The sequence below is a fragment of the Alternaria incomplexa genome (genome assembly GCF_024043165.1).
Source record: "Alternaria incomplexa strain BMP 0042 chromosome Unknown scaffold_28, whole genome shotgun sequence".
Taxonomy (NCBI): Eukaryota; Fungi; Ascomycota; class Dothideomycetes; order Pleosporales; family Pleosporaceae; genus Alternaria; species Alternaria incomplexa.
This window is the reverse complement of record NW_026249877.1, coordinates 67731-82151: the sequence shown is the minus strand read 5'-3', so window position 1 is coordinate 82151 and position 14421 is coordinate 67731. Positions and strand designations below refer to the sequence as shown.

General features: G+C 43.3%; 5 protein-coding genes across 5 annotated transcripts; 4 read left to right on the top strand and 1 right to left on the bottom strand.

The window, feature by feature from the left end:
* Positions 1 to 20: 20 nt before the first annotated feature.
* On the top strand, positions 21 to 1490 carry J4E90_010838 (uncharacterized protein; the record flags this gene model as incomplete). The annotated part of the gene is made up of 2 exons (XM_051440350.1): positions 21 to 26; positions 189 to 1490. 2 exons carry the CDS (start codon positions 21 to 23, stop codon positions 1488 to 1490), a joined length of 1308 nt encoding a protein of 435 aa, XP_051285794.1.
* Positions 1491 to 1891: 401 nt separating this feature from the next.
* Positions 1892 to 2701, top strand: J4E90_010837 (uncharacterized protein; the record flags this gene model as incomplete). The annotated part of the gene is made up of 2 exons (XM_051440349.1): positions 1892 to 1936; positions 1997 to 2701. 2 exons carry the CDS (start codon positions 1892 to 1894, stop codon positions 2699 to 2701), a joined length of 750 nt encoding a protein of 249 aa, XP_051285793.1.
* A 6566-nt stretch (positions 2702 to 9267) lies between these two features.
* On the bottom strand, positions 9268 to 11795 carry J4E90_010836 (uncharacterized protein; the record flags this gene model as incomplete). Its single annotated transcript, XM_051440348.1, has 3 exons — positions 9268 to 10507; positions 10567 to 11102; positions 11256 to 11795. The coding sequence occupies 3 exons, from the start codon at positions 11793 to 11795 to the stop codon at positions 9268 to 9270; spliced, it is 2316 nt and encodes a 771-aa protein (XP_051285792.1).
* Positions 11796 to 12323: 528 nt separating this feature from the next.
* On the top strand, positions 12324 to 13116 carry J4E90_010835 (uncharacterized protein; the record flags this gene model as incomplete). Its single annotated transcript, XM_051440347.1, has 3 exons — positions 12324 to 12659; positions 12741 to 12941; positions 13000 to 13116. 3 exons carry the CDS (start codon positions 12324 to 12326, stop codon positions 13114 to 13116), a joined length of 654 nt encoding a protein of 217 aa, XP_051285791.1.
* A 230-nt stretch (positions 13117 to 13346) lies between these two features.
* On the top strand, positions 13347 to 13973 carry J4E90_010834 (uncharacterized protein; the record flags this gene model as incomplete). The annotated part of the gene is made up of 2 exons (XM_051440346.1): positions 13347 to 13374; positions 13423 to 13973. The coding sequence occupies 2 exons, from the start codon at positions 13347 to 13349 to the stop codon at positions 13971 to 13973; spliced, it is 579 nt and encodes a 192-aa protein (XP_051285790.1).
* Between the last annotated feature and the right edge of the window lie 448 nt (positions 13974 to 14421).

Below are 14421 nucleotides of genomic sequence, written 5' to 3'. Positions count from 1 at the left end.
ATTGCCTGACGAGGCTAGAAATGTCCGTGAGATTCATGAACGACTATATTCTTCCAGCATGTTCAGAACGGGCTGGAATAGACGCAGTAGCAGTTCCAGCATGTTCACGATCGGCAAAGCAAACGACGCAACGAAAACGCTCGGCCGTGTATATTTACACTCTCTAAATTCCCTCTTAAGCACCGCAGTGTCTACCTACTAGCGATTGCACCATGCCACCAGTCATGAATACCTCCGAGCGTGACGAACGCGTTAGTCTGGTCGATAACATCAAATCTCTATGGAAAGTGGCGAATCCTACAGACATCATCCCCGATGTTATGCGGTATCCTGAGCATATCGGTACTTGGCCTCTACCTATCCTACGCGCCATAAGCTACTTGGCTAGTGGTATGCCGGGTGACGAGGGACGGCATCGATTCGTTCATCTCCTTAACAACGGCTATTTGACGAGGATAGCAGATGAATCGACTACTCATGGACTGCAGCTACAGTCATCCGATCTGGATTTTGTCCGGGACAGCTTTGGATTAGAACCGGCGTCTGTGACGGTAGAGGAGAAAGCCGCTTCAGTCCAGAACGATGTTACACATCCCCAAGAGCGTCCAGAACGAATACTTCCAGAAGATGAAGATGAGCCGGAGACTTTGAAGTTGAAGTTAGATCTGTGGATCCAATACTACTGGAACGTCACTGATATCAAAGCCCTTGTCCCCCGTAACATGCGGCAGCTAGATAAATTTGGAAAGCCGACCAATCGGGCGCTGCACAGCTCCAGCGATCAAAAGGATCTGTTGAAGGTACTTTACCAGTTAGCTCGCATCACAAAAGGTCGAAAGGATGCAGCATGGGCGCAGATAGAAGAGGCGTGGAAGGCAAGAGGAGGCAAAGCGTTTGCAGAATCAGACGTCAAAGTCGCTCTTGATCACTTCCGTGACCTACGTGAAGAAGAAGAAGATGATGATTCTGTTACCAACAGTCGAAAGCAATTACCTATTGTACCTTCAAAACCCGACGGCACTACCGGCGAGGAGGGTCAGGATGGCGCGATGAACACCCAGCGGGGAAATCAGCATCGCGATGGAAGGCAACGGAAAAGACGACGTCGCGAATCTCGAGCCACCGAACCCGACACCCACAACAGTGCTGATCACCAAACGCTACTTTCCCACGTGGATGTCGCAGAGGCGGGACTCTCGATGGCTCGCAGCCGACGCTCGTCAGTCATGGTAAGACGTGACAACGACCGCACTAGCATAGCGACCCGCGACGCTACGGTCGACGAGGCTGCCACGAGCTTACAAGGTGCGCGTGGAGCATCGATCTTACCGCTAAAGAGGAAGAGACGGTATTCACTAGACGGAGATGAGACAGATGTTGATGAGGAAGGTAGCAAGACGGGCGATGACGGAAAAGATGAGCGTGAGCATGCGAAACAAGAGCACGATGATCTGGAGCCAGAGGAGGTTCATAAACTGCCAGAAAAATGAGCCGTGTTATTTGAGACAGAGAACGCAGCGCAAGATGAGGACGTCGGGGATTAGACAAGAAGTTGAAGTAATGTAGATAAGACATACTGCAAATCAGGCCTCAGGCTAGTACATGACATAAATAGCTGTGCCTACGACTGTCACGTGTAATTGTAGCATTCTAAGTTGTTTATTACTGTGCCTCAATGGCGCGTGGGGCTTAACCGATCCCGATGTGCCAATAGACGTGTAGCACACTGCAGATCCAATGTCGCACAGCAGCAAAAGTACGAACATAGGTAACTCGAAGCCTCTATGAGCTGTTCTCTCGAACGACGCGCAAGTTTGGGGGTTGGAAGCGAGTTACCCCGCATTGTTCGCTGTTTCGCTCTTGCCAAAAGCCCAACAACCCCAGCTTCAGAATGACGAGCGAGAATCCCGCCCCAAATACGCATGCACCAACTCAGGTAAGCAATGTTGGACCTCAAAGAAGCGGACGAGACTGATACTATGCTGTAACTCAGCAGCATACACTTTCAGAAGTGGATATTACCCCCAAACATACTCTTATCACGATCGGAGATGTCAAATACGATGTCGACCTTTCGCAAATACCTTATCTGTCGTCCTTTGCCAATTTCCAAGCCAAAGCCCAGCCGGACCTCACCGATTTGGTCCACGGCCCAATACCTCTTTTTGACGTAGCTTTGAAGGGAATTCAATCGGGTTATCGTCAATGCTTCAGGAATCTTCCCCCCGAACTTCAACAGTACCACGTTCTATGCGAAACATACGAGTTTCTCGGCATTAATGTCCTCGACAAACGACGTATCGACCAGATCTTCAGCGATCTGAGGCTCTGCAGGATAGATTGGGACCCAGAGGATGAAGATACCAAGGGTGTTAAGTCGAAAGCACGCGACGCTGCTTTCAGTTTGCTGTATCTCATCCTGCTGGGCGAATTTGAGGATGATAAAACGAATGGAGACAAAGCTTACAACGCAGTGTTGTTCGTGTTATCTCATCCCGCGACGTTCAAGTCGAGAACAAGAGCCGTAGTTCGGGCGGCGTATGAGGAACGTTTTGTTGTCTCGCGGAAGCAGATAAAGAGACTAGATCAATGGCTGAAGGGAGATACTGGAGATGATAGCGAAGAAGTCACCACTACAGAGGAGGAATCGCACGAGGATTACTATGTATCGGATGAGTACTATGAATCGGATTGGTCGTAGGGATTGCGGAAGTTTGTGCGGTTACTTAGGGGATCATGATTTCATTGTCTAAGCCCCGGCGATCACGTCACTTGATCAAGAGAGAAGTGAGAGGCAATTACGGATGCTTGCTGTCTTCACAGATAATCACAGTATTCCATATTATCTCGCGTAACAGTAGCAAATAGACTACTACCGTCTTGCCCATATATATCACTAGCAGGAATGCTCTTCTATCGGTCTTAAAACCACCATCTACTGTCAATAAAATTATGGATCTACCAAAGGAGTATCCCAACCATGATGAGCGACTGGATCTTACGAAGAAGATTACATCTCAGTGGGAAACCACTACAAACAGTACCGCGTGCGTCCCTCACTCTATGCGCTACCCAAAAGACCTTCAGTGGTGGCCTATTGAGATCTTGCGGGCCTTGGGTGACCTCGCCGACGAAATGCCAGGTATCGGAAACTGGAACACAGTCTACGATCTACTCGTAGAGGGCAAAATGGATAGGATGAAGGATAGCTCGTCAGCAGAGATACAGCTGAGCGACATAGAATTCGTTCGAGAGCGCGTTCGGGCGGGAGAAGGGAAGGGAAAGCAAGATATGGTTGACACAACTATGGATGATGACGGTATGTTCATATCTCATACATTATTTGAAGTCGCAAAAGAGCTAACTTGCGCAGAAGCAGATTCCACCCGACACACATTTGATGATGACAAGGTAGTCCATCCGGCTGATGATACAGACGACGTCGATGCCGCTATCGAGCCGGGCGTGACTTCTGGAGCAACTCTTCTCCCAAACGCAGCCAATGCCCTTCCACCAGCTATACTCCCCTCCGAAGATTGTTATTCCGGTTCTCATCTATCAAGCTGTCAGTACAAACGATAACATGTCCCAGAATCGCCTTGGCAAAAGCATAGCAAGGAGGCTACATGCTAGTAAAAAGTTGGCAAAATATCTTAAAGGCTATTCGTGGCGGCTACTTCACCCTACCCCAAGGTCCTTCCAAGTGATCAAAATACCATCTTAATCCTTCACTTCCGTTACAGCTTTTGATCCCACAACTCCAAAGCGACACTTCGTCTCCCCAACGCCACATCTCTTACAGTAAATACACCCAGAGCCATCACCGGGATCGCCACTGCAATTGATCTTCCTCTTACGACAAATGGTACATGGGTTCATGCGACGACGCCTCGCAGCCAGTTCTCGCTCTTCGTTGAGTGGCTCAAACCTCCGCTTGGGTGCTTGTTCGCAGCTTGCTTCATTGTCCAATTTGTGAGGTTCCTGACGCTCGACTCCAGAATGTTCCTCGCTGGCGATCAATTCGGGTTGTTTGTTGGACTGAGTAGATGTGTCGGGCTCGTTGTCAAGGGAGCGTTGAGATGGGCGACGGCCCGCATCAGCAGCTTCCTCTTGGTCCCGCATAGCAATCTCAGTCTGTGAGATTCTCTAGGGTGCTTGTGTACAAATGTTGAAATGCTCTGTCCTATCAAGTGCGCTAATCTGGCGGCTTACAAGAATAACGAAGGCGTCGCCGCCGATGCGAACGATGGAGCAAAAGAGGAGATTGGGCCAGTCTAGTCATATACTGGGTCAGCCGAGCTTTTGGGTGGAGTTTGTTGTGTAATAGCTGTCTGCGTATCAGTTAATACGTCTGTCGTGGAACATTGGCTCGACTGATTTGGCGATTCTATGAAAGGTCACAGCGTGTGATACATTGGATGAAGGCATGCATACCCAATTCGATGAAAAACAGGATGTTCGCGCCAAAGCATCCCGTAGCAGACGTTAAAACATTGAGCGGGGCCTCTCGCATCATACATTGGTTTCCGAAAGAACATGTATCGTAAAACTTCCATGTCATGAGTCGAATCCTGGATCACGCTGGGCGTCAACGGCAACGAACTCCTTCTTACTATACCTCCATAATTTGCTCCTGTACTTTTTTGTGTTGTACGTACCGCTCGATGATATCAATACGCTAGATGCTATCGTCAGGCTCAGCTAAGTCGCTACAAGCCTAGATTCTATTAGAAAAGCGCATATCACTTAATAGCTAATACATACCTCTATGATTTGCTCCTTCTCTTTCATCGACTGTAGGATCAACTTGATTAAATCATCACGCTCGGATAAGTCGCTACATTTCTAAATCCCCGTTAGAAAAAGGGCAGATCACTTAATAGCTAATACATACCTACAACAGATTTTTGAGCTATTTAATAAAAAGCTAAAGAAACTTTAATTTCTTATAGGCCTTTTAGCAATAGCTTTAGCTCTATATAATTAAATATATTAAATTTATTCTAAAATATAATTTATTACTTAATTTTAGTTTCTACGCTAAGTAATACTACCTTTTATATACTAGATTTTACTATTTTAAAATAGCTTAAGTAGCTTAAACTTTATACTATATTAAAACTTATAAACTATAAAGTATAAAAATAATATTAGTTTTTATATATTATTTAATATTACTATAAAAGCTAATTTAGCTTATAAAAGTAGTCGCTACTAAAGTAAGTATATAGGCGTATTATTAAAAGTAAAGAAGTAAGCTTTATATAGCTAATTTTATAGCTAAAAAAAAAGCTTTAGCTACTAAAGTTATCTTTATATAAGTAGTAAGTAGTATATTTAATAGATAAGTATTATATATACTTATCTAAGTACTTAGAAAAAGTAAGTATAACTTTATACTTTATATTTTTTAAGCTATATATAAAAGATAAAGTTACTAATAAATACTAAGTATTTTTATAATAAGTTTACTAGTAAGATATAAAGTTATAAAGTAAAGCTAGTAAGTATAAATATTAAAGTAAATAATTATAAAAATAAATACTATTATAGAGAAGAAGTTTATAACTAGTATAATTATATATATATTATAAAAATAATAAAGATACTATAGTATAGTTAGCAGTGCCTTAAGCCTAATTTAGTTATCTTTATAGTAAAACAATATTAAAAGATATTAAAAGATGTTAAAAGACTTTAAGCTAGTCTCTTTTAGAACTACTAAACAATTTTAATATTAATTTAGTATATATTACTATAGTAATATAATTATTTCTGCCTATAGTATAAATAAATTCTATACTTACCTATATAACTTTCTTTATACTATAACTAAAAACAATATAATATATAGTAATAAATATACTACTAATAGAACTAACTACGTTTATTCTCTATTAACTATAATATAACGCTATATTAACTCTTTAGTACTTAATAATAATAACTATCTATTCTTAACTATAAAGCTTTACAGCTATTATAGTAGCTATCTACTTAAGTATAGTAATACTTAAAAAACTATATATAAACTTCTTTTTATTATTATTTAACACACTATTAAGATAGCTAACAATTCTATTTAAAGCTCTAATCTATAACTTTATAGTATTAAAAATAAGTCTAGAAGAGCCTAGTTCTATAATTAGCACTAGTCTATATATAAAAGTATAAATATAAATAGTATAGGCTTTTAGCGTATCTACAGTAATAAGACAGCTTTAATTAATATTAATAATAAGCTTAGAGTAGTAAAAGAACTTATATATATTAGCAGTAAGCTCTTTAATAGTAAGACTAGTAGAAAGAAAAATTAAAAGCCTTACTCTAGGTAAATATATCTATAAAATAATAGCAGTAATAAAGGCTTTAGAGCCTTTAATAAACGTATTAGTAAAGTAGCTTTTTATATATTTTAAAATACTTTTTATAGTGCTTAAAACGTTAGGTATTATATTATAGATAATATCTTATTTTATAGCTACTAAAATAGCTTTAAGAATAGTCTCTTTAATAGTTTCTTTTTTAGTAGATATAAAGTAGCTTATAGTAGATTTATATAGTAATAGCAACGCAATTTAAAGAAAAGTAATTAAAAAATAAAAAAATAATTTAGTAGAGTATTAGTAAGGTAGCAAAGCAACGCAACTAGTAAGAGATTAGTTTTATTTTTATAAACGCTAAAAAGACTTATAAATTATTTAATATAACGTAGGTGCATGCTTCGCGGTCTAGCATGCTTCGCGGTCTACCTATACTAAGACTCTACTAAAACTACCTCTACTCTATAATGTATAATTAACTATACTAGATAGAACTACTAAAGGAAGCTAGAATATAGACTGCGCTTTAGGCTATTAAACAAGACGCGACTCTCTTATTACGACGCGCTACAGCTACTTATAACGTCTCTTATATAACTCTACGCTATTAACGCGCTAGATAACTCTTATAGGCAGATTGCAGGCTAATAATAATAAGTTTGCATAAGACTAAGGAGAGGGTAATTATTTAGCATATACTTAACCTAGTTAAGCGAGGATTTCCCCCTCGCCTTGTAGATATAGCTAATATAGCTAATTCCTTGCGCGCTAAGCGCAATCTAGCCTAGGTTAGTCTAAGATAGCCTAGTACGTTTGTTAAGCGCTAACTAGAGCTCTAAGTAAAGTTCAATCGCAAGTATAACTATAAGAGAGCCTTCTGCGAAGACCCCGTAGCTATCTAAGCCTAGTTCTAGCTAGTAGCTAACACAAAAGCTAAGTACAGTATCTAGAATAAGAATACCTACAACTTTAATAAGACTAGCTTTATAATAGGTATAATATTAACTAGAGCTGTTGTTATAGCTTTAGAGAAGCGAGAATGACTAAAGTCTGTCTAGCTAGGTAATCGCGAGTAGACTATAGTTATTTAGAGCATTAATATAATAGAATAGGCTATTCTGCTCTATATTATCTTTAAAGAGCGCTATTACCTCTCTACCTAGTACAAAAAGAACGCTATTCCTTAGAATTAGTTAATATTAGTCTCTAAGAATAGTTAGACTATAAATAAGATTAGTTTCTAGTAGTTAGAGCACTTTAATGCCTATATAGAGAAGCGTACTATAGAATAGCACTAGCTACTTATTATTAATAGATATAAGAGCTATAACGCTCTTTAGTTTAAGCAATACTATAAAGAGAGGAAGATTATTACTCTATGCATGCCTCTACACTTATCTCACCTACTATAGCTACTTAATGTAGGTTGTTTTAGGCTATTAAAGAAGGCGTATAGCTGCTAAGCTAAGAAGCTAATGCGTAACTAGATTAGCTATATTATAAAACTTAAGTTCCTACTATACTTTAAGCGCGCCTTTAACGCCGCAATTACTCCTAGTAATATCTAAGAAGAGTTTAGAGGCGCTAGATTAGTCCTATTTAACCTAGAGAGAGTTATAATAGGCCTTAACGTACGGTTACGCACTCTTTTACTACTACCTATTAGCAACTCGCCCTAGCTATTATAAACTCTTAGCAATACTCTTAAAATAGAGTTATAATTAACGCTAGTAAAGCAGAGAATTTAAAAGTATATAGACAGCTCGCTAACTTCTATAGTAGAGGCCTTTAAGAAGGTCTTAAAGAGCGCAGTAATAATTGCGCATAAGCTAGTGTTAGCCTAAAAGGAGATTGCTAAGCTTTAAGTAGCTAATAAGGCTACTACATAGCGCAAATCGCATAAAAGAAAGCAGGTTAGAGCAGAAGAGTCTATAGTAGTAGAGGATAGCTAGCGTAGAACTACTCTATAAGAGTTTAGAGCGCATAATAATAGAAAGAGAGTAAAGAGGCTAGCGCGCGTTAAAGAGAGTAAACTATCCTAAAGACGCTGTAGACGCTGCAATAACATAGAGCACAACGCGCGAACGTATAATTATAAAGTAGAGGTAGCCTCTTAATGCTATTTTAGTATCTTTTATACTATATTATGCTAAAGTAGATTATAATAGGCTATAATAGAGGGGGTTTTAGTGGGGTCTTGGCACAGGTGGACCGCGAAGCATGCTAGACCGCGAAGCATGCACCTACGTTAGTAGTGTAGTGTTTAGTATTAGATTTAAGCTACTTATATTTTTAATATATCTTTAAATTTCTAAAAGTAACTTATAGAATAGAAGAAGCGCGCTTTTACTAAGAGAGATTTTAGTATATATATTCTAACTATAAAGCTTTAAAATATATTACTCTATTAGTTATAAGCTAATAAGCGTGTATAATTATATTATAATTCTTTTATAAAGTTCTCTTACAGAGTATTTAGTATTAAAATAGCTACTTTATAGGTCTAAAAAATTTAAAAGCTTTAACTACCTTAAAAGTAGTAGCACTAAAGCCTTAAGCCTTAGCTTACTTAATGCTACACCTTTAAAAGTAAGTAAAAAATTTAGTTATATATTCTTTAAAGTACTAGCAATAGTTCTTACCTCTTTAGAATTAGTAGCTTTTTAAGCTATAAGTATTACTACTTAAGATTTAGATTTCTACTTAATAATAGTATAGTTAGTTTATATACTTCTTTTTTTAACTTATTACTATATATACAAAATTTAAAGTTTATAGTTTATTATTACTATTTTATAGTACTATAATAACTTAAAAGTAACTTTAAGATAATAAGCTAATTATACTTTCTATATTCTATATAACTTATATGTAAGAAGATACTTTATAAAAGAGAGAAGTATTGCATCTCTAAGAACCTCTTTTAGCGATGTAACATGCTAGTCTATATGTCGTATTGTCCCACAAGAATATCGAGAGGGAAACCCCGGTCCTTATAAGCCGCTTGAGGCAAGTAGGCTATTTTCAGTGCGAATGCTTCAATGAGGCACTTATGCCAGTATTTACCACGATGTGAAGCAGGAGTCTCCCTAGTTGTTTGATCTTGGGTAAAGGTTATCAAAACCTCAATCGATCTGTAGAGCGTATCAAGACGCAATGCTTTCTCTCCTTCCGGACATACAACGCTTTTGCCACGGCCCAGCAGGTAGTCTTTGGCGGATTGGTGGACAAAGAGGACTTGGTCATCCTGCTCTCTGAGGAACGACCCACATTCTCGAATGATGTCTTGCATCGTTCCTACTGAATCTCCGATCTGGTCTAGCTCTTTCACTAAATGAGCCAATTCGTATGTCTCAAGCGGTCTTGGTGATGTCAGCACGACCCCGAGCACAAACTTGTAAAGCTTCGATTCCGGCTCATCTAAGCTCTGAACTTGCTGGAGCATCCTTCCATACAGTTGTTCGAGCCCAGGAGGGAAGGCCTGCATGTCCTTTTCGTAGAACACGCGTTTCGAGAACTCCAACCTCTTGCAGACTAACGCTACCCATAAGAAGGTCCCTCCAGCATTCTTCTTTAGGTAGTCGCGGATCGTTTCGGTATCCGTTGGGCCCAATCTCTTCTTATCAGTCAACGCTTTGACTTTGTGTTCGATGTAGGTATTGATTGCATCAAGTATAGCTTCGGATTTGGGGTCGAGTTGAAGATGGAGCATTTGAGGATGCTCAGTAAGCACATCGCGAATATCGTTCCAGCCGCGTGAGGAGATTATCCACTTGGTGTGTGGTAGCTTTCTTGAAATCTGTACAATCAGTTCCAAGAGTCTTCTTCGATCTTCGGGTTCGATGCATTCGTCCATAGCGTCTATGATGAGGTAGATTTTCCCATGTCGTATGTATATGTCGTCTAGCATACTGGTAATGATCCCGGACAGAGCCGTCCATGTATTCGCGTCGGCGAATAACTTTTCGCCCACGCGATCATACTCCAGCCGTACATAGCGTACAAGTGAGGGCTGCTGGCCAATCAGATGATGGATGAGACCCCGTAAGACTGCCGTTGCGTTGTTATTGTTCGGTTCCGATGTCTGGCAGAAGAAGTAAGACATGAGATCACCCGCCGCCACAGTTTGTTCGAGTGCGTCAATGATGCCGCACATAAGCATTGTTTTGCCCTGACCGGGTGAACTAGAAGTTGTTAGTACGTATTCCTCATCAAACCACGACATCGAATGCTGCTAACTCACCCTTCAACCCAGAGTAATCGCTCTTCACGGTCATCCCGCCAACGCCGATACTCCGCATTGTCAAGTATCCATCGGAAAGAGGCATCCAATAATCCTCCTTTTCCATGTTCGAGCCGTTTTTTGTCGTGACTGGGGTTCGTCAGGAACAGGTCTTGGAGACACTTGCTGTCCGCGGCACTCTTCGTATACGCCAGAGAGTGCGCCGTTTGTTCCTGGAGACTCGCCACAATGTTGTGCAGGCTGATGTCCTGTGACTCGGCTTTCGTCGCAATAGTTTGGAGTTGGTTGCGGATTTCATGCGTGGTGAATTGAGCTGCATCTTGGCGTATCGATTCTTCCATCTCCTTGATCGCAGCCAGCTCACCTTCCCAATCATCCCACTTGACAAGGTCTCTTGCAAAAAACAGTGCCACGTTTGCGATGATATGTAATGATACTTTTGATCTGGTATGCCAGAAGACGAGTGTAAAGGTCGACGAGATTCTTCTCGAGTTGATCTTGCAGCGGCTGCGATCGTCGGGCTTCTTGGTTTCTCTCTAGGAGAAGATCAGCTAGATGCCAGTACCAATCCATCCTCGATACGACGTAAGCGATTCCATCTCTATTAGAAGACTGTTGGGTGAGTGGATTCATAAGTATCTGACATGCATCAGCCATGTGCTTGCATCATCAAAGTTCGCCAGCCATACATCAAGAGCAAGGCAGATCGGTACCCAAGCTATAGAGGCTTCTGGAGAAGCTCTGGTAGCTGTTGCGACGCTATCCTTGACGACATTGAACACCTGCAGGCCTTGCGCGAGTGCTTCGTTAGTCGCAGCTGCCTTCTCCGTCCTGAGCAATCCAGAGTCAACGAGCTGTCGCATCTGCAGTGATCTTGGCTGCCCTGAGCTGATGTTGTTGATCTGTGTATCGAGGTCTACGGCCTTAAGCTCTTGTCCATCGATTTGGCTTGATAGGATGCTCTCATAGTGTTCGATCAATTTCGGATCCTTTGATTTGAGCTGGTCGTATGCCAGGTTCCATAGACGTCCGGGTAAGCTCTCCGCTACCAGTTCTGGGGTGCTGGTGCTCGGTGACTGTAGATCCGTCGTGGAGGAGGTTTTCGGCCCCTCCTCGCTCCGCTTCTCTTGCAAGTCGTCACTGGTGGGCACAGCGACTTGTGGTACCGGTGTCCTAGGCCTCTCTCGATCCTTTCGACGGGAAAACCTGAACAAATTGCAACACCCCATTATTGCGGAAGGTATGAAAGGTGGGTAGGAAGCAAGGCGGACTGGAAGGGAGAAACAAGATGCAATACAGCCTTGCAGCGACTGTGCCGCATGAAGCATGTATGCGGGGGCCTACCTCGACATCATTGGCCGTCCACCCACCATCCGATAGCATGCATAGGGAAAGTATGTCGTCGCAAATTAACCAAGGCTGCACTCATCCGATGTAGCATTCGATGATTGGATCAGAAGGGCCTGTACGCCGAAGCGTGCATACATGCCGTTGGCTTCGGGTGCAGTGAACGCCACCGTCGAAGAGTGCGCCATCTCATTGGTGTCAGATCTTGCGCTGGAGTCGGATGCCGTCGCGCGGTGTTGGGGTGTTGGAAGTGAACGACGTGGACGCGTCGATGTTGTCTGAGGGTTGCAGCGCGACTTCCTGCCCATCTTATCAGCGACTAGCGGCGATAACGTCATCGATCACCAACACCAACAGCCTCACGCATCCCATCCCATCCACACCGAGCTAGCAACCATCCCACATCCAAGATGTCGCCCAATTCTTCCACCACAGAGAGGATAGCCCAAATCTACACCCCCAACCCCTCCGGCACCGAGCCCGCCAACACCCAAGCCGTCATCTCAGCCCTCAATCTCCAGGTACACGTCGAAGGCGGCTACTATGCCGAAATCGATCGCAACCCTCTCACTATTCCGAACCCTTTCTTAGTGAAGAATGGAGGCGACGAAGAAGAAGATGTGAAAAACACGGCGGAGAAACCCATGTCAGGTGACAATGCAATCAGGAACGCAAGCACGAGCATATACTATATGTTGAGTGCAGTGAATCCTCAGGGACACTTTCATCGTAACAAGGGGAGGACGGTACGTAAAGCTCCTATTGTTCAAAACCTGTAATGCAGGCAATAGTAGGAGTGGAGTATTGATACTGAACACTGTGTATAGGTACACACCCTCATCTCAGGACGGGGTCGTTACGTCCTGATCCACGCCGACGAACCCGGCACTAAGAAGCGCATCGAAACGTTCGTGGTTGGAACCGACGTCACAAAGGGAGAGAAGAGCGTGTGGATTGTTGAGGGTGGGAAGTACAAGGCGAGTTTTCTGCTTGATGGAGCGGAGGGGGAGAGGTTGTTGATCAGTGAGGTATGTGCTTTCACCCATCATTAGTGATCGCATACGTCTGACTAACGCGACTAATTAGACGGTGATACCCGGCTTTGAGTTTTCAGATCATGACTTCTTGACGACGGACAAGTTCAAGCAGATTGTTACGGACGAACAGGCGAAGGAAATGGAGTGGTTGGTGAGGAAATCGTGAGACCTCACCCAACAGCAGACGCATCACGTCGGGTATGCAGATTCACCTGCAAAAAGCAAATGCGACGCTAATGACCTGCATTGACTGCACTGACGGTGGCGGAACGCGATGTCGCGTCTTCACGTGTGCGTGATGAAATAATGGCGGGGCGCTATCGATAACGGGCAAAATTGTCGATATTCCGTCACGCAAACCCACGCTCAGCGATTCCCTCAGCAACACAACCCAAAATGACTTCAGTATTCGGCCCAATCGCCGGTAAGTAGTCGCGCCGATTTACACATCCATTTTCTAACGTTTTTCTAGAACAACACCAGGACAAATTCGACCTCGGAATCTGGCACGCGCTCTTCAACTGGAATAACCTCACCGTCGCCGTCCAAAACCAATGGGGCGGCCCCGACTCGTCCGATAAGCGCGACTGGCTCGCAGGCCAAATCTCCGAACTCTTCGCCGCAGAGCCCCTCACAGACCAAGAAGATGTCGAGGTCGTCCTACTACAAGTCCTCGAGGACGAGTTCGGCGTGCGCGTAGAAGACGAGACCGAAGTCGCCGTTGCGCGCGAGATCATGGCGATACGGAAGGAGATTGGCGAGGGCAACACGGCTATGGTGGATGCGCTGCAGAAGAAGTGGGAAGATAGGAAGGGCAAGGAGGTTGCGACTGGGAGTGTTAATGTTAAGGAGACGAATCAGGATTTTGAGGGGGATAGTGTGGATGAGGAGACGGATGAGGATGAGGATGTCGATATGGATGATGCGCCTGCACTTGTGCCTGCGAAACCGAAGGCGGCTAAGCCTGAGCCCGAGATTGATGAGGAGGGCTTTACGACGGTGGTTGGCAAGAAGAAGAGGTGAAGCGGAGGGGGGAGGAACGACGAGCAGCGATACCAAGCCAGCTGAGGCAGTCAAAGTGTTATGGGTGATGTGGGTGACCACTACATAGATGGGGATCTATGGATGCACACAACAGACACCGAGCAGCGAGCGCGCACATCAGCAGCGAGTGGCGACGCCATTAGGCCGGTGTGATGACCACCTTTGAGCATATTGGAAGAGGAAGTTCAGACTCAAAATGAATCCATTATCGTCGCGTCAACAGTCTTGACCATTGTTTGTGTAACGCGAGCGTGCCTGAGCTGCCAGGTGGTGATGACCGCCCAACCACTAGCGGCAATTGCGGAGCTCCATGCATGGCCCCGCCCTCATTTGACCTGCACCCTTGATTGACCCAACCAGCCTGTGTCTCACGACCACAACAACATCCTTAGCCCCCGCCCTATACACATCCTCCCCTACACCCCGC